This window comes from Myotis myotis, unplaced genomic scaffold (genome assembly GCF_014108235.1).
Source record: "Myotis myotis isolate mMyoMyo1 unplaced genomic scaffold, mMyoMyo1.p scaffold_m19_p_13, whole genome shotgun sequence".
NCBI lineage: Eukaryota > Metazoa > Chordata > Mammalia > Chiroptera > Vespertilionidae > Myotis > Myotis myotis.
The window spans coordinates 38529764-38557011 of record NW_023416317.1 but is presented as its reverse complement, the minus strand read 5'-3'; the positions used below and the strand labels follow the sequence as shown (position 1 = coordinate 38557011).

Here is a 27248-nt window from a genome sequence, read left to right as displayed (position 1 = left end):
ATGAACAGACCACAGGGTATAGGTCTGGATCCAGATGGTTATCTGGATCCAGGTTTTGGCTGTTATACGTACTCATGCTATTAATGTTTTTTGCATGTGCCTATTTGTGCACAACAGCATGAGTTTCTCGCAGTGGTTCTCAACCTTCCTAATGCCGCGACCCTTTAATACAGTTCCTCATGTTGTGGTGACCCCCAATCATAAAATTATTTTCATTGCTACTTCATAACTGTAATTTTGCTACTGTTATGAATCGTAATGTAAATATCTGATATGCAGGATGTATTTTCATTGTTTGCGACCCGCAGGTTGAGAACCGCTGCTAGAGTCTATTGCCTAGGAATGGGATTGCTGGGCTTTACAATACCAGGAACACAATTTTAGTAGATATTACCAAAAAGTGGTACCAGTTTTTACTCCCACCTGGGTGTGTAAGAGTTCATTTTCTTCTACATCTTCACCAGTGGTTGGTGCTATTGCAGATTTTTACAATTTTATGTCAATTTACTGGATGAAAATAGAATCCTAAAGTTATTTGTGTTTTCAAAATTTTCCCTGGTTACTAACAATGTTGATCAATTTTTCATGTTTTCTGGCTACTTATTTTTCTTATTCTGTGAAATGTCCATTTTCTATTAGGTTATGATTTTTCTGACTGAATTATTAAAGTTCTTTATGTATTAATAATATTAATCTTTTGTAAGATTGGTGACTTGTCTTTTCACCCTCTTTACAGTGCCTTTTTGTTTTTAATCCTCAACCAAGGACATCTTTTTCTTTGTTGTTGTTGTTTATTTGTTTTGTTTCTTGTTAATTCTTACCTAATGAGTCCCCTCCACTCCCATTACTTTTCAGAGAGAGTGGAAAGGAGGGAGGGGTGGAGGGGGAGAGAGATAGAGAGAGAAGCATCATCAATGTGAGAGAGACACATCAATTGGTCCCCTCCTGATTGCACCCTGACCAGGGCCAGGGATCAAACCTGCAACCAAGCTATGTGCCCAGACCGGGAATTGAACCCTTTGGGTGCGCAGAATGACGCTCCAACGGACTGAGCCACACCAGCCAGGGCTTTCTAGTGACTTTTGGTGAACAAATACCCTTAGTTTCTCAGTTGTTTGAGCTTTTGTTTGTCTTAATTAAAATTTTTTTCCTACCTTAAGGCCATTCAAATATTCCACTTGTCTTCTAAAAGATAAAGTTTTGCCTCTCACATTTAAGCCTATAATCTGCTGGGAATTAGTTTTGTGTACAGTATGAGGTACAAATCTAATTTCCTTTTTTGTCACAAGGGTAAACATATGTCCCGCCTCATTCACTGATTTGTCACTTCTGTCTCCACCGCATGACAATGACATATTTGCCTCGGTACGCTCCCGCTTCAGGGTAATCACGCTTGTTCTGCCCCCTGCCTGAGGTGCTCTTCCCCAGGTGGCTGCATGCTCCCTTCCTCACCTCCTTCAGGCTTTTTCTCTAAAGCCACTTTTCAGTGAGACCACATTTATTTATATTTAAAATTCAACACTTCCCCAAACGTACTCAATTTTTTCTTTTCCCTGCTTTATTTTTCTCCCATCACTCTTATGACTATTTGAATTTGTATATTATTATCTTATTTTATTGTGTATGTCCCCCACTGTAATAACTTATGTGCAATGAAGAAAAAGGGTTTTTGTGTATTTTATTTACTACTAGAGGCCCGGTGCACAAAATTCATGCATGGGGGTGGGGGGGACCCTCAGCCCGGCCTGCACCCTCTTCAATCTGGGACCACTGGCTCCTAACCACTCACCTGCCTGCCTGCCTGCCTGCTTGATCACCCCTAACCCCTCTGCCTGCCTGCTCCCCTAACTGCTCCCCTATGGGTCTGATCACCCCTAACTGCTCCCCCTGCTGGCCTGATCACCCCTAACCGCCTCTGCCTCGTCCCGCACTCAGAACCCAGGATTTTCTCCTCCAGCTGGTCGCAGGCACCCAGGACCTGGGCCGGCTTCGCCTAGGCCAGCTGCAGCTGCAGGGAACTGTGGGTGGTCGGCTTTGCTCAGGCTGCAGCTGCAGGCACCCAGGACCGTGGGATGGGTGGCTTGTCCCTTTCCTGGGCCACAGGCGCAGCCACTGGCACCTGGGACCACGGGGCAAGCAGCTTGTCCTTCTCCCGGGCCGCAGCCTGGCTGGTCCCTATTCCTCTTTCGCGAGCTCATTTGTGCCTGCTGGTCCCCATTCCTGTCTCACAAGCTCATTTGTGCCTGGCTGGTCCCCATTCCTCTCTCCCCAGTGTTGAGTGTCTGAGCCCTTACAGCGTGACAGCTTGAGGGTGTGATGGCGTGATGGTATGAGGGCATGATGACCATTTGCATATTAGCTCTTTATTATATAGGAATTTACTATTTGAACCCCAGCACCTAGAAGGTTTCTGCACATAATCAGCACTCAGTAATACATACTGAATGACTGGAAGAACGAGCATATTTCATTTTGAAAATGTATCTATTCATAAGCTTCAGGCCTGTTGCATTGGTCTGTTTCACTGATTTTCAACCCTTTTCATCTCATGGCCCACATAAACTAATTACTAAAATTCTGTAGCACACCAAAAATATATTTTTGGCTGATTTGACAAAATAAAATAGGTGTAATTTTGATTCATTAACAAAGAATAGCTATTGTATTTGCTGTTGTCATTTTTTAATTTGACAATCTAAGGGAAAAGAGATCAGTGACCCTAGGAAATAATCAGGTATTGCATGTTTTAAAAATTCTTGTAGCACACTGTTCTGTCCAAATCGCTGTTGTATTTCCTTTCCTCTGGGTGAGTACCATTATCTTAATCCATAGCTTTACAATAAGATTTGACATCTGATCGGATATGGCCTCTTCATGTTCTCATTCTTTAAGGGTGGTTTGTTTATGTTTGATAATTTTGTATCCCTTGTCAATTTTAGAATCATCCTGTTAAGTCCTTTGAAAAACCTCATGGATATTTGATTTCCATTGCATTGACTCTTTAGCTCAATATTGGGGGGAAAACAAACTTTTTAAAATTATTTTGAAGCTTTCTACCATAATAGGATATATCTCTCATTTATTTAGTTCTTTAATGTTCTATATATTTAAAAAATTATCTCTAAAAGGTTCTTCACTGTGATGCATTATTATTCTTGCAGACATGGTTAAATCATTCATATATTTTTAAAAATTAAATCAGGATGTCCTTTAACAAAATATTGACACGATAAATTCTAAAAATTAAATCATAATATTGTGAATTTTTAAATAAAGGTCATATTTTGAAAGAAGCTAGTAATTATAAGTCACTAGAAGATTTCCATTTAGCTCGGAGACGAGAATCTAAAAAGAAGAAACTAAATTAGAACTACTGAGAAGGCTTACAAAGAAAACCACTTTTCTCTTAACTTTCCTCTTTTCTCCCACTATGAAGCCTTAGATGATCTATCCCCAACACAATTCATTAGTTTCTCACTTGTGTTTCTAACTATCTCCCTGTTTCACAGTAATTATACTAATACTTGAGGCCTGATGCACGAAATTCGTGCAAGAGTAGGCCTTCCTTCCCCTGTCTGCCGGCACCGGCTTCCCTCCAGTTGCCGGCAGGCACCCAGGACCTGGGCTTCCCTCGCAGCCCCGGCTTCATCCAGAAGGTTGTCCAGAAGGACGTCTGGTCTAATTAGCATATTATGCTTTTGTTATTATAGATTGTCTTGTGCTGTCATTATCTCTACACACATCTGTCTTCCCCACCGGACTGCACACTTAATGAGACCAGGGACTTTATCTTGTCATTGTATCACCAGGCTCAGTCACAGTGCCTACCAGGTAGAATGCGGGCACGATAAGTTTTTAGGCATTAAAATTGGGCATCCAAAGGAGATACTAGAATCTGCTCTCAATAGAGTCTTCAAAAATTGCCCAGAAATTGGCTTGTATGGTAATCCCTTCCTTTCAGTTCCTCTGTCCTCTTAAGAGTCCATTGTTCTATTCTCTCCTGTTTCTCCTCCAATTCTCTCCTCTTCAGCTCCTTTGTTGTATCTTTTGCTTCTGACATCCCCATAAACATCAGTGTCCCCCACCCCCACCCCCTCCGGAATCTCTTTGTAGTCCTGTCTCATCTCATTTTACTCAAAAGTACATTCTACCCTTCGGTTACACCAAGAATTATACAATTTGAAACTTCAACAGTGAACACACTTTTAAACTCTAGAGACATCTCTAATTTCCTATATATCTACTCTATTTCTCATATAAAGATGGCCATTAGCACATACAATTTAATATGTTCCTGACGATGAACTCATTAATCCCTCTACCCATGCATGCACCTACAAACATACCTTTCTGAAATTTGCCATTCCTCCTTTACATATGTGATGGTTAATGTCACTATGCATTCAATTACCCAAATGAGAAGAATCTGTCTTCCTTGGGCCTTATTTCAAAAGGTAATGCTGCCAGACCACCATGGCTCAGGGGTTGAACATCAACTTATGAACCAGGAGGTCACTGTTCGATTCCCTGTCAAGGCACATGACCAGGTTGCAGGCTCAGTCCCTGGTGGGGGTGTGCAGGAGGCAGCCAGTCAATGATTCTTTTTCTTCATTGATATTTCTATCCCTCTATCTCTCTCCTTTCCTCTCTGAGACCAATAAAAAATGTATATTTTTAAAAAGGTTATGCTGTCTTAAAAGCCTGTCCCCTAAAAATCTCCCAAGTCTCTCCCTCAAACTCCCAGCTGCTGGCTGAATTATGACCTGTGCTTTTCAGATGGGCTGCTGCAAACGCCTCCTGATTTGTCTTCCTGACTCCAGATTGATTTTCTCTCTTCAGCTTCTTGTTCAAATTATTCTTCTAAAAATACAGCTGTTGTTATATATACGTTTGAGCTGAATGTTTTCTTATACCTTCACGTTGCTCAAAGGACAGAAGTCCAAATTCATTGACAGAGCACACGTGTTATGCACACGCCCCAATTGACCTGGCCATGTTCATATTTTTCCATTTATACTGTTCTCCATTCATACCTCAATTTTAAATGTTTACTGAAAATGTCACATTTTTTTACTCCTTTGCATAGGAGGTTCTGTTGTAACTGCCATTTCCCCCTTTTAAAATCTAAATAATTCCCACTCATGCAATCCAGATATGGTCATTTATTTGATGGCTTCCAGAACATCCCCAAACTGAATAACTACCTCCTTCCCTCTGCTTCCATGGCACTGTGCTCATATCTTTATTCCAACATTTGCAAATTTGAACTAAAATGTATATGTTTTTCTAACTTTAAGTTCCTTTCTGGAGTTCAGAATCATGTGTTTTGCATTTCTGTATCTGCCTCAGCAGTTGGAATGCATCCTTCCTCAGACAAAAGTCCTCAGAGTTTCAGAAAACATTTCTGTCTACTGCACAGGGCATCCTTCCCTCTCAACACTGATCAAATGCTATGCTTCTTGCAAGTCTGCATGAGTGGTCTACATGTTCAAGTTCTTATTTAAAACCGCAACAAACTGATCAATGCTCTCAATTTGTCATTATGCATTGTTTTTATTTTCTTTTTAATCATCTTAACTAATCTCTCAGCAATCAATACAGAATATTTTTTCACTAGAAGCCCAGTGCATGAAATTTGTGCACAGGTAAGGTCTCTAGGCCTGGCTGGTGATCAGGGCTGATCTGTGGGGCGACTGGCGGGGCAACTGGGGGAACCCCACTGGCACCCACCTTGGTGGTCTGGGGGCAGCTCCTGCATTGAACGTCTGCCCCCTGGTGGTCAGTGCGCATCATAGTGACTGGTCATTCCACCGGTGGTTTGGCCATTCGGTCGATTTACATATTAGGCTTTTATTATATAGGAAGATTGCATATTTCAGGTACGATCTTTAGCATGGGTAAAACAGCACAAGACTTATTATTTCTCCCACTTCAATATCTGAAGGTTGGTATCTGAAAACCATAGTACCATTATGGATTGTGAACATGCCTGGCTTTGTTTCAGGTGCTTCCCATGTATTACTGCATTTACTTCTCCCAGTACTCTTTTCCCAAGGTTAAAAAAATTATAAGTGACCTTTCCCAGATGTAAATCCAAGACCATCCACCACAGGATTTGTAAGCCAGATACCTTATTTTCTTAGAATCAGTTTTATCTCTCCATTTTCCAATTCTCAGCTGTCCCCTTTGCCACATTTTTGAACCCTGTTTTTTTTTTGTTTGTTTTAATTCCTATGTGGATTTATAAGATAAAGTGGAAATGGTTAGAGGAACTCTTGCCAAACTGTGTCCTGCAGCGCATGTCTTTTCCTGTTTAATATTTTGGAATTGTTTGCAATTCAGCTTAGCTAGCCTGACACTTAATCTGTGATGTGTTTTTCTTAAGTTAGCGTTGACATCCCAGAGGTACTCAGGCAGCCAGATTATTTTGCCAGGTAATTAGCAGAAGTCTTTACTAACAGTACATTTTCTTCATTGTGATTGCCTTTTTTGTGTTTGCTTTCCTTAGCCAAGGACTTTTTACAAAATGCAAATTATTATCCAGAAAGACCTAGGGAATTGCTTTGGAAATTTCATTTAAAACACAAAGTAAACTTAGCAACAGAGGAAGGAGGAAACTGTAGCTTTCAGCTGCCATGTATTATTTTCATGATGGAAGGAAATGCGTATTCTAAAAAGTGGAGGAAATCAGTTTTCACTAAAAGTTCCCAGAAGATTTCAGAAGAAGTGACATGATCCTAAATCATGTCCTTGATGCAAAATGTTATTTAGAATGGTGATTATTTAAATGGAGTAGTTTTTCTGATCAAATATGAGCAACAATAATCCTTTATCTGAAAACTATAATTTATTGATGTCAGCTATCAGGCATTTTGGACCAGTTTACATTTTTAATAAGCATGCTTTTCTTCAGATTTTTTTTTAAAAAAAATCGTTTAGAAATAACCTGTAGCTTTCTTTCAAAATGGGACAAAGATCATACAAATACAATTATAAAACTAAAGAAACACAAAAAGGAGACATAGATGCAGAAGAACAACGGTGTTTTGAGTAGCCAACAGGCAACTGGATACCAAATGGATGGCCAGGAAAGTTCACAGAAAAAGAAAGTGAAGAAAAGTACAAAGTCAAAACCCTGTAGAACAGTGGTTCTCAACCTTCCTAATGCCGCGACCCTTTAATACAGTTCCTCATGTTATGGTGACCCCCAATTTCATTGTTACAAATTGAACATAATTAAAGCATAGTGATTAATCACAAAAACAATATGTAATTATATATGTGTTTTCTGATGGTCTTAGGCGACCCCTGTGAAAGGGTCGTTCGACCCCCAAAGGGGTCGCGACCCACAGATTGAGAACCGCTGCTGTAGAAGGTCTGGAATTAGGGACTGCAGATGTAATGGTGAGTGAATAAAGTAGATCACATGACATAGTGGGGCTGAAAACATGGGGATTGATGGAGAAAAGCAAAATTTATTTTAAGATAACACATTATTTATAGAAAAAGACAAAAAAGAAACATCAGAAAATCATGATATATGTGTCAAACTAGGACAGAATTTCAAGCAATGGTTGGATAAGAAAGTAGAAGCTCCTTTGCTCAAAGTTAAAAACAATTTTCTTTTAATTGGCCAAACTTTGTAGCCATGAAACCACAGAAAAAGACATGGAATTCTGCCACATTAGCAGACCAACATTTTGATAAAATTAATAGCTTTGTATAGTGCCCATTGAGTCCTGGAAATATCAGAAGAACACTTTGTAAAGTATATGTTTGGCTAAACACTATGTTGTATACCTGAAACTAATAAAAATAATATTGAATGTAAACTGTAATTAAATTTTTTAAAATATATTTTTATTGATTTCAGAGAGGAAGGGAGAGGGAGAGAGAGATAGAAACATCAATGATGAGAGAGAATCATGGATTGGCTGCCTTCTGCAGACCCCCAACTGGGGATTGAGCCTCAACCCAGGCATGTGCCCTGACCAGGAATGGAATGATGACCTCCTGGTTCATAGGTTGACACTCAACCACTGAGCCACTACATCCAAGCTGTAATTAAATTTTTTAATAAAAATATTTGTAAGTGTTTAAAATACAACCAAAATGTAATTGTGCCATGACTGAGAGGTTCTTAGGTTTTGGGTTACTACTCTGTGGGTTCAGGTGGCTTTGAACTTTAGGATTTCTGGGAGTCCTTCATCCTTCCTTAATCTCCACAGTTGAAAACATCTTGCTGACCACTTGTCCTTCATTATATCAGACCCAAGCTTCTAACTGTAGTTCAACTTGACATTAGTTTCTTTAAGTTCTTTAAAAAGGTCAGGAAGTGAAAAACATTCACAGTAGAAAAAAATATAGGCAAAAGTGAAACAGTGATTTAGAAGCACTTTAGGGATTAAAAACAGCCTCTGATGTAATAAAAATAAGTCAGTTGTTGGAAACAATAATAGCCCTTGTTTATTTCAAATTGTTCTGGTTTACCTCATCGTTTGCTCTTTTTTTTTAAAAAAAAAAATGTATACATGTTCCTGCCTATGGTCTACCAATTCCAACCATCCCCAAATTCAAATCCAGATTTTATGTTGAGTTCAGAAGTTCCTTGATCTGCTACCCATATTTGAAGGTCAGTGTGATATATAGGGAAGAACACTGGATTTTCATAAACCTGGATCTCAGTCTTGGGGCTGCCTGGTAAGAAATAGGTTGCCATGGAAAATTACTGCTCCTGGGTATTTGTCAGTTTCCATTTCTGTAAAACGAGGATAACATCACATCCTTTATAGGATTCTTTGTCTAGAAAGTATTTATTGGTGGAAAAGAAGACATGTGGTTTCCTGGGAACATCTGATGAAAACATTTTAGTATCAGGAAGTTGATTCCAATACCAAGGTTTTAACCAGTACTTCTTAGCTGTTCCCATTGAGCCATTTATCTATCTATCTATCTATCTATCTATCTATCTATCTATCTATTTTTTTATTGAATTTAGTGAGGTGATACTAGTTAACAAAATTACACAGGTTTCAGGTGCACAGTTCTACAACACATCGTCTGTACACAATACAAGTTTCTATCTATCACCATTTATCTCCCTATGCCTTCCTCTACCTCTCCTACACACCTTCCCTTGCAGTCAACACACTATTGTCTGCCTGTATAAATTATTTCCTTTTTTTCTCTTTTGCTCAATTCTTCCACCTCCAACCCACCCCTTCCCCTCCCTAACAGCTGGCAGCATGCTCTCTATCTATGACTCTGTCTCTGTTTCCTATGGAGCCTTTTAAACATTGAATGGATTTGCCTTTTGTTGGGGCTCTGCCCTGCACCTTTAACAAGCTTCCTGGGTGATTCCCACTGTACAGCCAGGGTTGAGAAGAATGGCTTTAACTCTGTGGCAAGCATTTTAAGAGACAGATTATTATTTTGTACTTTAAAACATGCAGTTCATTTTGCATATTTACATCAAGGTTCCAAAACACAATCTGCTTCAGATGACAATGCAATTTGATGACAATGCAATTTTTCTATGAAATTGAACAAAGTATCATCAACCAAGAATTTTGTCTTGGGCCAGCCACATTTTTCTCCTTAAAGTGATTGACAGTTGGTGGGAGAGGCTGCTTTTGCATATCTAATTGCTTTCTTCAACAACAAAACGTTCTTGAGCATTTTCTGTGCTCATACACTTGTTTTTCAAAGACAAACAAAACTTTCTACACCATTTGCAATTTTGGGAGGAGAGAGCTCTAAGCAGAGTATTTGAGTGGTGAGTATTATAACGTGATTCTAAAATGCATAGGGTGTTGTGGGGACTGGGAGGAAGGGTATTTAGCCTTAACTATTGAAAGACTAGAAGGGATTCCCTTGGGGGAAAAATAGCATTTTGAAGGATAGATAGGAATTATACATGTAATCTATAAGTAATAAATATTGAAAAAATAAAAGAGTCTTACAAAAGATAAGGAGACAATAAACCTCACTGAATTATGCAAGGGATTGCCAGCAGATCTGTATTATAGGAGCAAAGCATCAGAGGCAAGGAGGAATGGAAATAAATCCAGAGATGTGGGCTGGCCAAGTTCATGGAAGGCAGTGTTTGCCAACACAGAATACCCCTTGTGGCTTGAATTCCACATCACTGGCTAAGAGAAAGGGTAGGGGGTGGGGGCAAGTGCATGTGAGAATTAGGGAATGAATACTCTAATGCCAGGAGAAGTAGAATATTTTAAGAAATTATCAAGCCTAGCCCAAAAACAGAAATGGAATTATGCCAAATTCTAAGCAGTTGGAGATTTTATGTAGGGAATTGATGGATAAATCTGCTACATAAATTGGTACATAAATGATACGTATGCATGTGTGTGTACATATATGCCTATTTGCATTTTTGAACAAAGCATAAAAATCAAAGATATCCTTTTGTGCTTAATTCAATATACATGTGTTATCTTGGAATTTTCACTCTGGAAGAGACCAGATGGGTTACTTACAAAGATGGAAGTTGTATAAAAAGAGCCATTGCACCCATCATTATACTTTCTCAAAGCCATAATTGTGGTTCAAACAAAGAAACGAACAAGCAAAGGAGCAAAAGAAAATACAATCCAAAATATGTAGCCCCAACTTTATGTCTTTTCTAATTTAACCAAATAATTAAATTAGAATAATCACTCACATAGCTCATTCCAATGTGCCATTGTTTAATTGTCCTATAGACTTTATAGCTTTGAATTTGTGACGTTTCAAACATACCTCATCTAAATTATTTGCAGGCTCACTGGTAATGATCTGCACTCCTTCTTTCAATTCCATTGTCATCTCCATGTACATTTCAATTCCCTGAACTTGTTTCTTCTTCCCAGAAGAAGGGAATCACAAAACTCTTTGAGGCTAAAAGTGAACATGTTAAGGAAAAGGTGGGCAAAGAATAGTCTCAGTGCTACATGGGTTGTTCGGACTTTCCCTTTAGTTTTAGCCACTAAAACAAGTAAACTTCCTTTAATTTGTATTTCATCTCTAAGCAAGAAATCCTAGAATTACTGCCTAAGTTATATTTCCCAGGGGTTTCTAGATTTTTATATTGTCCATTCCATTTATTATGGCTTGAATTGTGTCCCCCCCCCCAAAAAAGAAAAATGGTATGTGGTAGTCCTAACCTGTAATGCATTAGAATGAGACCTTATTTGGAAGTAGGCTCTTTACAGAGGTTATCGAGTTAAAATGAATTCAGGAGAATGGTCCATAATCCAATATGAGTGGTGTCCTTACAAAAATTAGAAATTTGGACACAGATACCAACACACTTCGGAAGAATGCAACATAAAGATGGAAGATTGGGGTGGGGTGTATCTATAAGCCAAGGATTGCCAAAGATTGCTGGTCAACCAGCAGAAGCTAGAAGGATCCTTCTCCTTACAGAGCGTTGGGTTGCCAACAACTTGATTGCCAACTTCTCACCTCCCAAACAGTGAGATAATGAATTTCTGTTGTTCTAACCCACCAAGTTTGACATACTTTTTGTACAGCAGCCCTAGGAAACTAATACAAGCTTAAAATATTAAAAGGGAAATGTTAAAAGGCCAATTAACATAGCACTTTCACATTTTAATTGTTTCAATCCATTAACCCATGTAATCGCAACATGATTTGAAAAAAGGAAGGAGTTTAACAACAGAAAAGTAGAAAGGACAGTGAGTGATTTCAGAATAAGAGAAAATCCTTAATTTACCATCAGTGATGTATATACACAAATATTTTGTCCTTACCGTTCTTTTCATCGCAGAGTGCAGTGGGTTTTAGCACCTGTCCCACATTTTAGTGACCTGCTCAGGAACCAGATGTGTTTGTGGACTTCCGGTACAGCTGCTAATAGCAGGGATTTTTGGAATTTATTTTCCTGCTCAGTCAATGCCATGTTCTCCATGTAAATGGAATCCCAGTTCTGGAGTTGTTGGGTTTAATCACCGTACACCTTATTCAGAGTCGGCCCTGACGAGAATTGAGAAACCTGTCTTCTTACACAGGCCGGCACCACAGGCATTCATGGTCTTTAAAAGAGATTTTGCTGTTTAAGTCCCCAGAAACAGAATTCCGATCAAAACTTTTGAGTCAAATCAAGTCCCAGTAATGCTGATAAAAAAGGTTTCTAAAGTGTCCATCCAAATTAAATACTGGCATCTTCTCCGCGGGATGATATTAGTATGATCAGGCAACATTCATTCTTTTTAAGGAAACATATTATTATCTTTTTGGCTATTGTTGCAGAAAAAGGAACTCACCAATAGAATGAATTCACCTTCTATCCTTTTATTCTGAACTTTATATTCACCTGGGGGTATAGATTTTCTCACTTATAAAGTGAGAAATTTCAATAAAATTTAAATATATATTTAGTGCTCACTGAATCAGGAGAAGGAATGAGAACTACTAAGGATATGAGCCGAGGTGAAACAGCCCCTACTCACTAAAAATAACCACAAATAGATGATTTCTAAACGTGTGTGTGTGGGGGGGGGGGGGGGGCACAAAAGAGGGATAAGGATTAATTTTCCATGACTGAGAAATTGTATTGGTAACAGTTCTATCTATTCACTTAAAAATCTTGGAGTGCAGGTATCTGTGGGCAGTCCCTGACAGGGCCTCACTACCTTGGTAAATGCACTTTCCTTGAATGCATAAATCATTCTAAGAAAAATGCTGTCTTAAGATTCCCTCAAGCTTATTCATCCTTCACTTTGAACTTTCTGTGTTTCACTTGATTATCCGCCTCATAGAACATGAGGGGAAATAGCCATGGCAGAAAGCTACCCACAATGAAATGTCTCTTACACGTGGACACGTCCTGACTACTTGGTGAGCATTCAAATGCCTTTGCATATTTTAAAAATATATTTTATTGATTTTTTACAGAGGGGAAGGGAGAGGGAAAGGGAGTTAGAAACATCGATGAGAGAGAAGCATCGATCAGCTGCCTCCTGCACAACCCCTACTGGTGATGTGCCTGCAACCAAGGTTACATGCTCTCGACCGGAATCGAACCTGGGACCCTTCAGTCCCCAGGCCGACGCTCTATCCAGTGGGCCAAACCAGCCAGGGCATGCCTTTGCATATTTAAGCTCAAGCACTGGCTTTATGAACAAGATAGACTTCTCTTTAACTGATCAGGGGACTAGTGTGTCTGTTAGTCTTTGAGGGTGGGCCTAAGAGGGAGAGATCAACCAAAGGACTTGTATGCATTCATGTAAGCATAACCAATGGACACAGACACCAGGGGGGTGAGAGCATGAGTGGGGGAGTGATGGGGGGGGTAAAGGGGGAATAAGGACACATATTTAATACCTTAATAATAATAAAAAAGAAGATGCCTGGTGGAAAAATGGTCTGATGTTGGCATGCAAAGTGTAAAGAGAGTCCATTAACCATTTGCTTAGATGACCATAGATAATATGAAAGTACTGCTTGGTGGCTTGCAGTTGCAGATTTTACTCCCAGTGTCTATATCAGCGGTTCTCAACCTGTGGGTCGCGACCCCTTTGGGGGTCGAATGACCCTTTCGCAGGGGTCACCTAAGACCATCCGAAAACACATATATAATTACATATTGTTTTTGTGATTAATCGCTGTGCTTTAATTATGTTCAATTTGTAACAATGAAAATACATCCTGCATATCAGATATTTACATTATGATTCATAACAGTAGCAAAATTACAGTTATGAAGTACCAACGAAAATAATTTTATGGTTGGGGGTCACCACAACATGAGGAACTGTATTAAAGGGTCGCGGCATTAGGAAGGTTGAGAGCCACTGGTCTATATCCTTTGTCCCATATCGTATCCTGGAGTCATCTCCTACTTGCCTTTGGCTCTAATAAGCTCTCTTCACCTCCTAGGCCTAAAGATTCCTTGTAGAATAGATTTTCCCACTGCTATTGTTAATACCATTCAGACACTATTATGTTTTGACTTGGGGCTTTGATTTATTTCAGCTCAACAGACATCTGTTAAGTCTTTGATATGTGTGAGCCATTATGCTAATTGCTGGCTATGAAGAACAATGGGACCTGGGCCTGCCTCACACATCTAAGCACTCACCTGAAATTAGTTATTGTTTTCTGCCTCTGAAAAGGAATGGTGATGTTTACTGTTATTGTTGTGAAATAATAATAGCAGACACAGTTGCAGTTTTTAATGCTTTCTATGTCAGACAGTGCTGGGATCTGTGTACATTGTGTATATTTCATTATTGACCACAACCCAACAGTGATTATCATTCCACTTTAGAGAGGCATAGAAACATGAAAATAAAACAGCTAGCAAATAAAAGAAGACAGATTTTAGAGTAGATTTTAACCATTTGCTACTCTTATTTAGGGGGAAAGATTATAGCAGCAAGAACCTACAACTAGGAAGTGGTGAGTTGGTTTCTTGCCCATTTCTTTTGTAGAATAATTCATCTCTTTGGGCTTCCGTGGCCTTGTCAATAGAATGAGAGGGAAAATGTGGTCACTGGGATTTTTTTTCCCCGCTGTCAGATGCTATGGTTCTTAGAATAAAGCTAGACCCAAAAGGCTGATCTGTGCTGTGCAATTTAACATTGTGACAAGCTCAGTCTGCAGTGACAGAGAAATGGCTCAGTAAATGGCGGTACAATCATTTCGTGAAGCAGTATGCTACCGTTTAATTGGTAAATATAAACCTGAAGTTAAATAAAAGTATACTTCCAATCCACTGTTAAATGGAAGAAAAGGAAAATACTCTATTTTATGCTTACAGCTATGTAATGAAAGTATGCATTGAGAAGTATAAAGATACACAACTGTTGTATAATAATTTGACTCTCTTCATTCTCAGTTCCTGGGAGGTAACCTCTGAAATCTTGGAGTTTCCTGAGTGATAAGAATGTCTTTGTTAATCTCTCACACCTTGGATCATGCCTGAGTTTATGTTGATGAATGCCTCAGGACAGGGGCCAGTCACTAGTGATTAGAGTGTAGGGCTTAGAGTAGAAAATGTCCTTATGACCTCCAGGGACGTGAAAGGGGCTGAAGATTGAGGTCAGTCATGTGACCAATTAATCAATCAATCATGCCTATGTCATAAAACCCCAATAAAAACTCTGGACAGCAAGGCTTGGGTGAACTTCTTGGTTGGGAAGATGTTGGGACTGTAATGCATCCTGGTAAGATGTCTTGATTCTGTGGGGAGAGGATATGGAAGCTTCACATTCTGGATTTTTCCAGACCTCACCCTATTGGTCTCTTTATTTGGCTGGTTCTCTTTTATAGCCTTTATATTGAAACTGTAGTTGTAAGTATCGTGCTTTCTTGGGGTCTGTTAGTCATTCTAGCAACTTACTGACCTTCAGGAGTCATGAAAACCCTCAAATTGGCAGTTTGTCAGAAGTGCAGGTGACTTGTGGCTAGATTCTAAAGTGAGGACAGTCTTGGTGGAGACTGTGGGTGTGACCTGTGGAGACTGCACTAACTCCAGGTGGTTAAGGCCAGAATTGCACTGCAGCATTATAACAACCATTCTGCAAAACTCTGTGGAAGTACCTATTAAAGCATATCCTACCTAGACATTTAATTCCTAGTTATATACCTCAGAGAAATGACTGCTATGTCCAACAAAACCCATACTCACATATATTTACAGTAATTTTACTCATAATAGATTCAAACAGAAAACCCGGATCTCCATCAACTGTAGAGTTGGCAAACAGTCCTGGTATGATCATGCAATAGAATACTACACAGCACTGACAATGGACAAAAATACTCACAAACACAATGCTGAATGAAAGAAGCCATACATACACCCAAGAATGCATACTGTGCAAATTACATTTTATGATGTACAAAAGCAGAAAAAATAATCTCTTTTGATAATCTTACAATGGTAGTGATCACTGGAGGGTATTGACTGGGCAAAAGCAGGACCAGGGAATGTCTAAATTACAGAACATATCCTATATCTTTTTGGGGATGGTGATAACATGAGACTATGCACATGTTAAAATGAAACTAATGATACACTTAAGATGTGTATGCTTTTTGTATGTAACTTATAAGTCCATATAAAAAATTAAAGAAAAATGACAAAAATTTTCAAATGGACAAATTTGTTGCAAGAATGATTAGGAACTAGCGGCCCGGTGCACAAAATTCATGCACTCTGGTGCACTCCGGGGGGGGGTCCCTCAGCCTGGCCTGCACCCTCTCACAGTCCAGGAGCCCTCGGGGGATGTCCGACTGATGGCTAAGCCGTCAGTCAGCCTATCAGACATCCTGAGCGCTGCCCCGCAGCCTGGAGAGGCTGCCACTACTGCCACTGCGCTCACCAGCCATGAGCCCAGCTTCTGGCTGAACGGTGCACCCCCTGCGTTGAGAGTCTGCCCCCTGGTGGTCAGTGAGCATCATAGCGACCTTGCAGTCAATTTGCATATTAGCCTTTTATTATATAGGACTAGGGGCCCAGTGCACGAAATTCGTGCACTGGGGGTGTGTGTGGGGGGGTGTCCCTCAGCCCAGCCTGCCCCCTCTCACATACTGGGAGCCCTCAGGCGTTGACCCCCATCACCCTCCAATCGCAAGATCGGCCCCTTGCCCAGGCCTGACGCCTCTGACAGAGGTGTCAGGCCTGGGCAGGGGACCCTCATTTCCCCCCATCACTGGTTCTGCCTCCAGCCCAGGCCTGATGCCTCTGGCCCAGGCGTCAGGCCTGGGAAGGGGACCCCCAGACCCCTCTGATTGCTGGCTCTGCCCCTTGCCCAGGCCTGATGCCTTGGCCAGAGGCGTAGACCCCCATGACCCTCCGATCTCCTGATCAGCCCCTTGCCCAGGCCTGACGTCTCCGCCAGAGGTGTCAGGCTTGGACAGGGGACCCCCATCTCCCCCCGATCACTGGCTCTGACCCCTGCCCAGGCCTGAGGCCTCTGGCCCAGGAATCATGCCTGGGCAGGGGACCCCCATCTCCCTCTGATCGCTTGCTCCACCCCCCACCCAAGCCTGATGCCTCTGACCCAGGCTTTAGGCCTGAGCAAGGGGACTATCATATCCCCCCAATCCCCGGCTCCGCCCCCCACCCAGGCCTGATGCCTCAGCCAGAGGAGTTGATCCTCATCACCCTCTGATCACCAATCACCGGATCGGCCCCTTGTCCAGGCCCGAGGCCTCCAGCAGAGGTGTCAGGCCTGGGCAGGGGACCCCCAGCTCCCCGCGGTTTCAGGCTCCGCCCCTGCCCAGGCCTAATGCCTCTGGCCTAGGCATCCAGCCCGGGCAGCGGGGACCCGCAGTGGCAGTGGCCCCGCGATCGTGGGCTCCGCTTTAGGCCCAGGCAAGGTACCCCTAGCTCCCGGGACTGCCAGCTTCGACCGTGCCCAGCTCCCATCGCTGGCTCCACCCCTACTTCCTGCTATCACTGGCCAGGGCGGAAAAGGCACCTGATTCTCCGATCATGGCTGGGGGGCAGGGCAAAGGCGGCCCCAGAACCACCTTTGCCCTGCCCCCCAGCTCTTAGCTCCCCCCTGGGTTTCCGATCACTGTCAGTGGCAGGGGGCTTCTTCCTGCTTTCCCTTTCGCCTCCCTGCATTGTGCCTACATATGCAAATTAACCGCCATCTTGTTGGCAGTTAACTGCCAATCTTTGTTGGCAGTTAACTGCCAATCTTAGTTGGCGGTTAATTTGCATATAGCCCTGATTAGCCAATGAAAAGGGTAGCATCGTACGCCAATTACCATTTTTCTCTTTTATTAGTCTAGATGTCTCATTAGTGTTTTCTAATGTGTGAATGTAAGTCATATAAACACAAATTTTACTAATTAATAGTTGAAGTACTAAATCTACCAGGGTCTCTACTTAGTGCCACTTAATACTAATGGGTCACAAATATTCAGGACAATGGATATCACAGCACTTACTAGTTGTATGATTTTAGGCAAGGGTCAATGAGAACTCCTCAGTATGTTGCTAAGATAGAAATAATGCTTATAAACATAAAAATAGACATACCAAAAAACTGTAAGTGCCCTGAAGTATAACCTTTAAAGTTTTTACTTGCCATTGTTATGCAGAAATGCCAGCTGGAGGAGATAACCTTTATATTTCTGAACTTCCAGCCATTTAAGTTTTTATTCTTTGAATTTAAAACTGAAAGCCACAATAATAATAGGAACCTAAAGAGAGCAGTTCTCTTAGAGCAGGATATGTGAACTCAGGGGTAAGCCAGGTCCTCTCTGATAATAAAGCAGACATCCTAGGGAAGGGAACCTTGAGCTGTGGCTATTCTACCTGAGGCTGTGCCTTGCACACTTATTTACAAATCAATTTAGCAGAATGCCCAGAGGGGGGAAGCAGGGCCTAGATAAAAATGCAAAGATCCTTAAGCCTGAAATCTAGGAGAACATAGTCATTTGGCTTTAAATTAGGCCATAGGCTGAGTTTGAAATTGATTTTTTGTCTAGGGTTTGGGTATGCATATCAATAGGTACAGAATCATTCTTTGCTTTTGTTTGTTTGTTTGCTTTGGGAGATTAGGTATTGTATTTAGAGAATTTAGCTTTCAAAATCTCCCACTTTAGAAATTAGTTAAATATGGATTAAAATACCATGTATATTTTACCATTTCTATCAGTTTTTAATTCAGTGCTGCCTGGAATAGGTGAAATATATCAAAGCTTTTATGGATCTGATTTCTATCTATTACATTTTTAGTTTAGTGTCTTTACTTTTCTACTGAAGGCTTTACATTTTATTCTTATTTTTATAATGATTTCATTTTTCATATTATCTATGTTCTAAACTGCATGCATAGAAACAGGGATGCTAAATTTAAAAACAAAGAAAACAATGAGCACTCTAGTTATATTATTTTAGAAATTATTTATTTAAAACATTTTTTATTGTGAGGCATCTCAGAGAACTTAATATTTTATTGTACACTGTGAATGTCCAGGTTGTTATACCTAGGTTTCCTACAACTTATTTTGACACCCTCCCTTTATTCTTGTCTACACTTATTGGCATCTCTAAGAGACTGGTTTTGTAGACAAACTAATGATAATATGCATACACATAGTAAGGTATGATTGTTTTGACAGATCACTCCTATTTTGTTCATGGGGGGACCAACATATATAACTTTGGTTTTGAACAAAATGTTTGATCATAATGATAAATAATGGTATGTGTAAACAAAATGATCAAAGTGGCTGTGTGTGTGTTCCTGAGTTGATAGTAGACACTACTTTTAGTTATATATCATGTAGATTCATTTAATTAACTATTTAACAACAGAACTGGTTATTAGTTAGATTTTTGCCCCTTTCAAATTTTTAGTTGTAAATGGTTTTATATATATTTATAGATGAGTGTATTACAGAGGTGAATATGATATGATTTATGTTAATTAATGAAGGCATTAAACATCACTTCGTACTAGGTTCCTAAAATGATAAAAGATAAATACTTGTGTTGGTGTAACTCTAGTTTGTGAATTCATCTTTAAAATATAACTTAGGTGCCTTTTTTGTAAGTACACTGGGAAATGAAATTGTCTCTGAAGAAGAATACAGGACTTTGCATTGTGAAATTTGCTTTTATAGTCACAGTGATCAGATCATCATTCAATTCAAACAAAAGAATTAAACCTAGAGAATATGCCACATTTGCATGGTGTCTAGTTCCAAAATGCCTCCCACACAAACTTGGAATGAATGTAGTCACTGCTTCCACAGTGCTACTGAAAGATCAAAATAATATGCTGCTCGCCAATATATGATAAAAACTCTGTACTACATTTCAGAGAGCATATTTAATATAAATGTGTAGTTCATTTTTATTTCATAGTATTATTATAAGTGGGCTTCAGTATTCCCAAGTAGGTTATAGGCATAATTCACCTTATTCCCTGGTAGAAATGGGCCTCCTTTATGTACAGAACAGATGCAATATAACATAACAAGGTAACTACCTCTAAGTCAGTGACCTCTTTCTGCATTTTATTTTCTTTACTTGTTGGCTAAAAAGGGAAATTATCCCCCAGGGGTCTCCATATTTGTTGTCATGGCAGCGTTGTGATGGCATGTTTAAGGTAATATAGAGGGATCTTGGAAAGTAGAATGAAGGCTGTTGAAACAGCCTAGAGTCACACATCTCTGTGACTGTTGGCTTTCTCAGGCTCTGCCCACTGTCCATTTCGGGTCTGAAAAAATAGGGGTGATATGGGTTGACAAAGGTTTAGAAGCTTAATTGGGTTGGGGGACTTGGAGAAGCGTGTGTGTGTGTGTGTGTGTGTGTGTGTGAGAGAGAGAGAGAGAGAGAGAGAGAGAGAGAGAGAGAGAGAGAGAGAGAGAGAGAGAGAGGAGGGGAGAGAGAAATCCTGTACCATTTCCTATTGCCTTTCAAACTACTATTTGATGATAGGTTCAATTTACAGAAAAGAGACTATAACTTTGAATTAATTTTAATGTTTGTATTAAATTGATGAACTGAATTTAGAAACGCGCTTTAGATGTGCATTGAGACTTGAAAAGATTATGGAATTCACCGGAAACAATTCAGATGTTCATCAGCTGGCAAATGGATAAGCACATTGTGGTATTTCCATATAAAGAAATACCACTCAGCAATAAAAAGGAATAAGCTACTGATACATGCAACAACACGGTTCATTCTTGAAAGCATTATGCTTAATGAAAGATGCCAGACACAAAAGACCACATGTTGTACGATTCTCCTTATATGAACTTTGAGAAAAGGCAAAAATATAGTGACAGAAAGCAAACCAGTGGTTTCAAAGACTCGGGTGAGAGAAAGGGATTGACCATAGAGGAGCAGAAGGGAACCTTTCCAGGTAATGAAATGTCCTATATGATAATTAGTATTACTGTACATATTGGTCAAATCTCATCCAATTCTACAGTTAGCATTGGTGAATGTTATTGTATGTAAATTATCCTATATAATGAAGAGGTGATATGCAAATTAACCCACACACCCTCACAAGATGGCTGCCTATGACCAGGCTGACAGGGGGGTTAGTGAAGGATGACCAAAGGCCTGAACAAGCAGGCTTGTGTGGGGCAACCAGGCTGGCAGGGGGGCCAAGCGGGGCAATCAGGGTGGGGGAAGATGCTAGAATTTGTTCATACTGGAAGTGACCAGAAAAATCATATAACTGAGTTTCATTCAGAATCTAGGCAAGGATTCACATCAGATAAAAACATTTAAAGTGACTATGGAAGATAAAAATGGTTACACCCATGACTTTTTTGTTTTGTTTTGTTTTTATTATTGTAACTGTTTAATATATAAACCACCTTGCCTAGGATTTAGTATAAAGAAGGCACTTAATAAATGCTGAGTGCTGCTATTTAGAAAAGTACATTAAGAGTACCTAGGTAACCTAATAGTTGTAAATATAGATAGGAACTTCCTCCTACCTACCAGTGAGAAGAGCCCATGAGTCAACTGGTTCTGATGATTTGAAATACACAAAAGGAGGTGGGACTTATCAATGACTTGTTTAGGGCAGTTAACAAACTACAGTGTATCACAGGTGATTATTAGAGCATTATTTCACAGGCCCATTCTTAATTTTGATGTGTGTCTGTCAAGTCATGTCTGAAATATTTCAACCCATTGGGATCACTCTCATAAGAACTTTGTGTCTGATGAGAGTTAAGAGTTCCATCCCTGGCCGGTCTGGCTCAGTTGGCTGGAGTGTTATCCTGTACACTGTCAGTTCGAGGTCACGGGTTCAATTCCCAGTCAAGGCACATATCTAGGTTGTGGGTTTGGTCCACATTTGGGGTGGGTACTGAAGGCAACAGGTCAATGTTTCTCTACCCCTTCCTCTCTCTAAAAATAAATAAGCATATTTATTTTTTAAAATGCCATTTGAAAAAAAAGGGTTCCGAAGTTCGCAGGCATTCACCAGAAGTCATGGCTACATGTGTGACATTTAAATCATTTTGAAATGTTGTTGTGTGGTGTTTTTTTTTTTTTACCACATGAGATATGGATAGTATGCCAAGAATGACAAAAGGAGTGTGAGGCTCACGTTAACCTTGATCTCACATGTACTACAATGGAGAATCTGTAATAGCCAACATTTATTGACTTCTTAATGTGCCCAGTATTGACTGTGCTGTTAATTTCATGAATTATCATTTTTAAACCTCATAACAACCTTAACAGACACAGATTAGCAAAGAAGTTGTACATATAGTAAGAAGCAGATCAAAAATTTTACCTGACTCTAATAGTTGAGAACCACTAACGTGCACTGTAGGACAGAGCTTGATGAGGAGACATTATGTTTTATTAAAGCTGGATTATTGATATTATGTATTTGGTGTCACTTGTCCTGTCCTGGGAAATGGGATGGAGTGAGATAACTGATATATGGCCAAACTCTTTGAACCTCAAATAATAAATCCATAGGATATCAGTATGTATTAGGGAATCAATAATTTGTTATTGATTGCATTGATAGCTCTATATATTTGAATTCTTAGAAAGCAGGAATTGTATACTATATCCTTGAGCTAGAAAAGATATAAAACATAGCATAAGGTTGGATAATGGTGCATCATTTATTTTCAGAGCTGATCCTCTGACCAAGTCTATTTTGAAGTCCATTTAGGCCAACGGTGCAAACAAACTTCTGTGTAAGACTGCTGGCATTTATAATAACTTGAGTTTTGATAAACCTTTAATTATATTTTAGGCTTATTAAACTGAGACAATTTTTAATCCTAAGTGAGAAAAACATTTAGTATGCAGACTCTAATGGGTACATTTATTATTCCCTTATCATAGTGAGCTTTGAGTTTTATTGTTTTCTATTTTTCGACAAAGTAGAAATGCCATTTCTTTAAAAAAAAATGTTTTTTATAATGTGAGCAGTAGATTGAAGCTGTACAGATTGGCTTTTTAATGAAGTAGGCAACATTCCAATGGAATTGACAAGCTTTATTTCTATTTGTTGTATTTTTTTTCTCATTACAGATGGACCCGATTCAGAAAGCTGTAATAAATCATACATTCGGGGTTCCTCTTCCTCATCGAAGAAAGCAAATCATATCATGCAACATTTGCCAGTTGAGATTTAATTCTGATGTAAGTTTATCATTTAGTGTGCAGTAAAAAAAAAAATGTATTATGCTGTTCTGATCTTGCTGAAGAGATTTCTTAAACATGTTTTATCCAATAATGGAGCACGCCAAAATTCAGAGATAATATTTTAACTCCTTATATGCTTTAATTTTGGAGTTTATTATGTTTGGTTGTTTACTCAGGAAAAAACTCACATATATAATCTTATACTATACTTCCTGTTTAATGGTATTGTTTTAGTCTCTTGAGAATGCTAAGTGTAGGTTAAAAGCTTTCCTTTTGGGGAATAGTCAAATACAGGACCAGTGAGGTTTTCAATAAATTACACCTCTGAAATAAGATAGATACCAAATTAATTTCAAGGTCAAGGTTTTGGCTTTGTAAATTCTATTTGCCTGCCTGGGTGGTACCCAGTTTCAGATTAGTCCTGTGTCCTTAATTATTTTTGTGCCAGAGCCCTCAGTTTACTGTCCTAGAAGTATTATCACTTTCACAGTGGTCCTAACGACCTCAAAGCCCCTAGTAAATAAAACTGAAGTGGAGAACATGGCAGATGTTAGACAACTGTAGACTGACCAGTGCTTTGCAAATTATTCACAGAGTTATTTGCATCATTCACATCATTTCTAAGGATCAGGGAAGACTCTTGGTTCATCACCATGAAGTTAATTTCGGCTCGTGGCCAACGTGAAAAATACTGCTCCTCGCAACCTGCTTTGGTGTGGAGTTGGTTCTGAGAAATACAGAAAAGAGCAGGAATGTTGGTTTGGAAGGAATAGGAATTGGCCACTTTGTGGATACTCTAACCAGTGGTCGGCAAACTGTGGCTCGCGAGCCACATGCGGCTCTTTGGCCCCTTGAGTGTGGCTCTTCCTAAGCCTTAGGAGTACCCTAATTAAGTTAATAACAATGTACCTACCTATATAGTTTAAGTTTAAAAAATTTGGCTCTCAAAAGAAATTTCAATCGTTGTACTGTTGATATTTGGTTCTGTTGACTAATGAGTTTGCCGACCACTGCCTAAGCAAATACAGAACCTCATCCTATCAAAATGCCCCCTCCAAGGTGTCAGCATCTTGCCCCTCAGTTGCTATGCACTGTGGAGATGACCAACAGATCTGGGTTCTAGAGAATGTTTGGCCATCCAGTATTTAATCTCCCTGGCAACCAGGTCCCTTGGATGCTTGGTGGCGAGGATAGCAGATAATCAGGCACAGGAAATAGATGGGACATAACTAGAGTGGCTTTTTTCTTCTGTGAACACATTTCATTTTGTATAAAGATCACTACTATCCTATGAACTCATACCTACCAGTGCAGCACAATCATCAGGTAATTTTATAGCATTCCCTCTGTTGGCTGAAAAAAGAGAAGAGTGGGTTCTGCACAGCATCTGGAAGGTATTTGCTGCTATAAAACAATACACTAAACATACTGCATTTGACTTGGAGGGATGGCTTTTGCTTTGTTTTGTTGTGTGTTTTTTAATACTGAGCACATTGGTTTGAATTTTAAGAAATTTACTATAGTTTAGTTTGTTAAGCAATAGTATTTTCAAGGGATCAATATTACATAGTAATCTCTTCCAGCTATTGTAAAAAAAATGAAAAGGAGGAGTCTGACATATAAATATAAGAGTTCTGAACTCAATACCGTTGATCCTTCAACAACACAGGTTTGAACAGCGTGGATCCACTTTACATGGACTTTTTTAAATAAATATACGTACATTACTGTATATACATTTTTCTCTGCCTTATGATTTTCTTATTAACATTTTTCTCTAGCTTACTTTATTACATAAGGATACAGTATGTAATACATACAACATGTAAAATATGTATCAATCAACTGTTTATGTTATCAGTAAGGCTTCCAGTCATCAGTAGGCTATTAGTAGTTTTAGGGAAGTCAAAGTTATACACAAATTTCAACTCTGCAGGGCATTGAGCTCCCCTAACCTTCGTGTTGTTCAAGGGTCAACTGTAATTGCAATTTGATCAGTTTTTTAGTAAATATATTTTTTATTGATTTCAGAGAGGAAGGGTGAGGGGGAGAGAGATAGAAACATCAATAAGGATCCTTAATTAGCTGCCTCCTGCATGCCCCCCACTGGGGATTGAGCCCGCAATCCGGGCTTGTGCCCTGACCTGGAATCGAACTGTGAACTCCTGTTTCATAGGTTGGTGCTCAACCACTGAACCACACGGGCCAGGCAGTTTTGATAATTTGTAAACATTTAGTGAACAATCAGATAGTTTTGTGATTATGATTTTAAGTGGCTTCTTATTGGTTCCCTTTCTTCTTAAATCATACTGATATTTTACTCATCTGTTGAAATAACCTCCTGCCAACACTTTCATTGTCAATATTTTCCTCTGTATTAGGAAAACCATCTGCCACATCTGGGCTAGCTCCTTTGGTTGATTATCCCCAGTGATGGCTCCCTCACCACTTTCAGACAGTTATTTCATTTCTTTCTTTGTCTTTTTTATTGTTTCTTATCCAGTAGATATTAATCAAAGTCACGTTTAAAGACTTTAGAAATATTGTCAGGTATGCTTTAGACAATACATATATTTTTCATATATGATTATTAACATAATACAGTACAAAGAACATTAACATACTTCTTTTCTAAAATTTAATTTTATTTCCATGGTAAGAAAGAATAGCAATTTATTTTGCTAATAAAGTTTCAAGGTGATAGAGGAATCAATATGTATTTATTAGGGACAATTGCTTTCATTCTCAATCAGGGTCATAATTAAGCAATTGCAGGCATGACCATTCACTACATGATTACTGTGTTAATCTTCTATTGCTTATGCAAACAAATTATCACAAACCTAGTAGTTTAAAAAAACACCACACAGATGTATTATTGTATAGGTCTGGAGGTGAGAAGTCAGACATGGGTCTCACTGGGCTAAAATCAAGGTGTAGGCAGGGGTATATTCCTTCTGGAGACTGTAGAGGAGAAATCAGTTCCTTGTCTTTCTTTTCTAGTTTCTGGAGGCTGCCCTGTTTCCTTGGCTCATGACTCCCTTCAATCTTCAAAGCCGGCACGACTGACCGAGTCTTTTCTCTATTACTCTTCCGCTTCCCTTTGCCATGATTAGGGACCGTTGTGATCACAGTGGGCCCACCTGTTTAATCTATGGTCATTTTTCTATTTTAAACTCAACTGATTAGCAACCAAATGTCATCTGCTAACTTAATCCCCTTTGCCATGTGATATAACATATTCATCATTTCCAGGGATTAATGTCATTAATAAATACCATTGCTCTGCCTAGCACAGATAGTCATTCAGATGTCTGATTTAGGTTTGAATTGGATTTTATAACCCCCTGAATTCATCAGATAATCAGTCCAATTTTGTGGGTCTGCATAAACTGAACGCATGTGCATTCACTGCCCTCACATTTTTCCTTATCTAGAACTTGAATGTAAATTCATTATGCAGTGCTAATTTTTAAAATTGAAGTTTTAAAAAAATCGGAAGATCCGATATAATTGAGTTTATAAATGACATAGCAACATTTTAACTGTGATTTATAAGCAAAACATAATTACTGCAAAATTGAAATACAGGAGTAGAAACTCCTTCAGAGACTTTAAAAATATCTCTGTAACATTATTATGTCAATAAAGGGAACTAATGTGCTGGAAATATTAGTTTTATTTACTTATTGACCCAGTCATATCCATAACTATTAATTTTTATATAATATTTAAAACTGAACACCAAGATCAATTGGATTGATTATCTGTTCATTCACACATAAGGAAATAATCTTTAAATAAAGGGAAAATACAGATATATATATATATATATATATATATACACACACACACACACACACACATATATATATCATATTGGATCATTTTAACCTTAAGAAAGGACATTATAATCCCAATACAACCACCTCTTTGTTCTTTTCTGATAAATCTGGAATTTATCTTCCTGTTTCCATTCTTAAATCTAGAATCTTTTTGGAAAAGCAACATTGCAATTCCCTTGTGTGCTTGGTTGAATCCTCTATCATGTAGGAAAGTATTTTTGCCTTATGAACCTTTTTACATTTCAAAGCTTTTTACCTTTCCAGGG

The 27248-nt window shown here is 39.2% G+C and overlaps 1 protein-coding gene across 4 annotated transcripts in view; it reads left to right on the top strand.

The window, feature by feature from the left end:
- ZNF385D (zinc finger protein 385D) overlaps positions 1-27248 on the top strand; it is a 283059-nt gene that overhangs the window by 145175 nt on the left and 110636 nt on the right. For all 4 annotated transcript variants that reach the window (XM_036332742.1, XM_036332741.1, XM_036332739.1 and 1 more), the window contains exon 3: positions 23024-23134. In XM_036332742.1, the coding sequence (XP_036188635.1) occupies positions 23024-23134 (111 nt within the window). The remainder of the gene's footprint in view (positions 1-23023; positions 23135-27248) is intronic.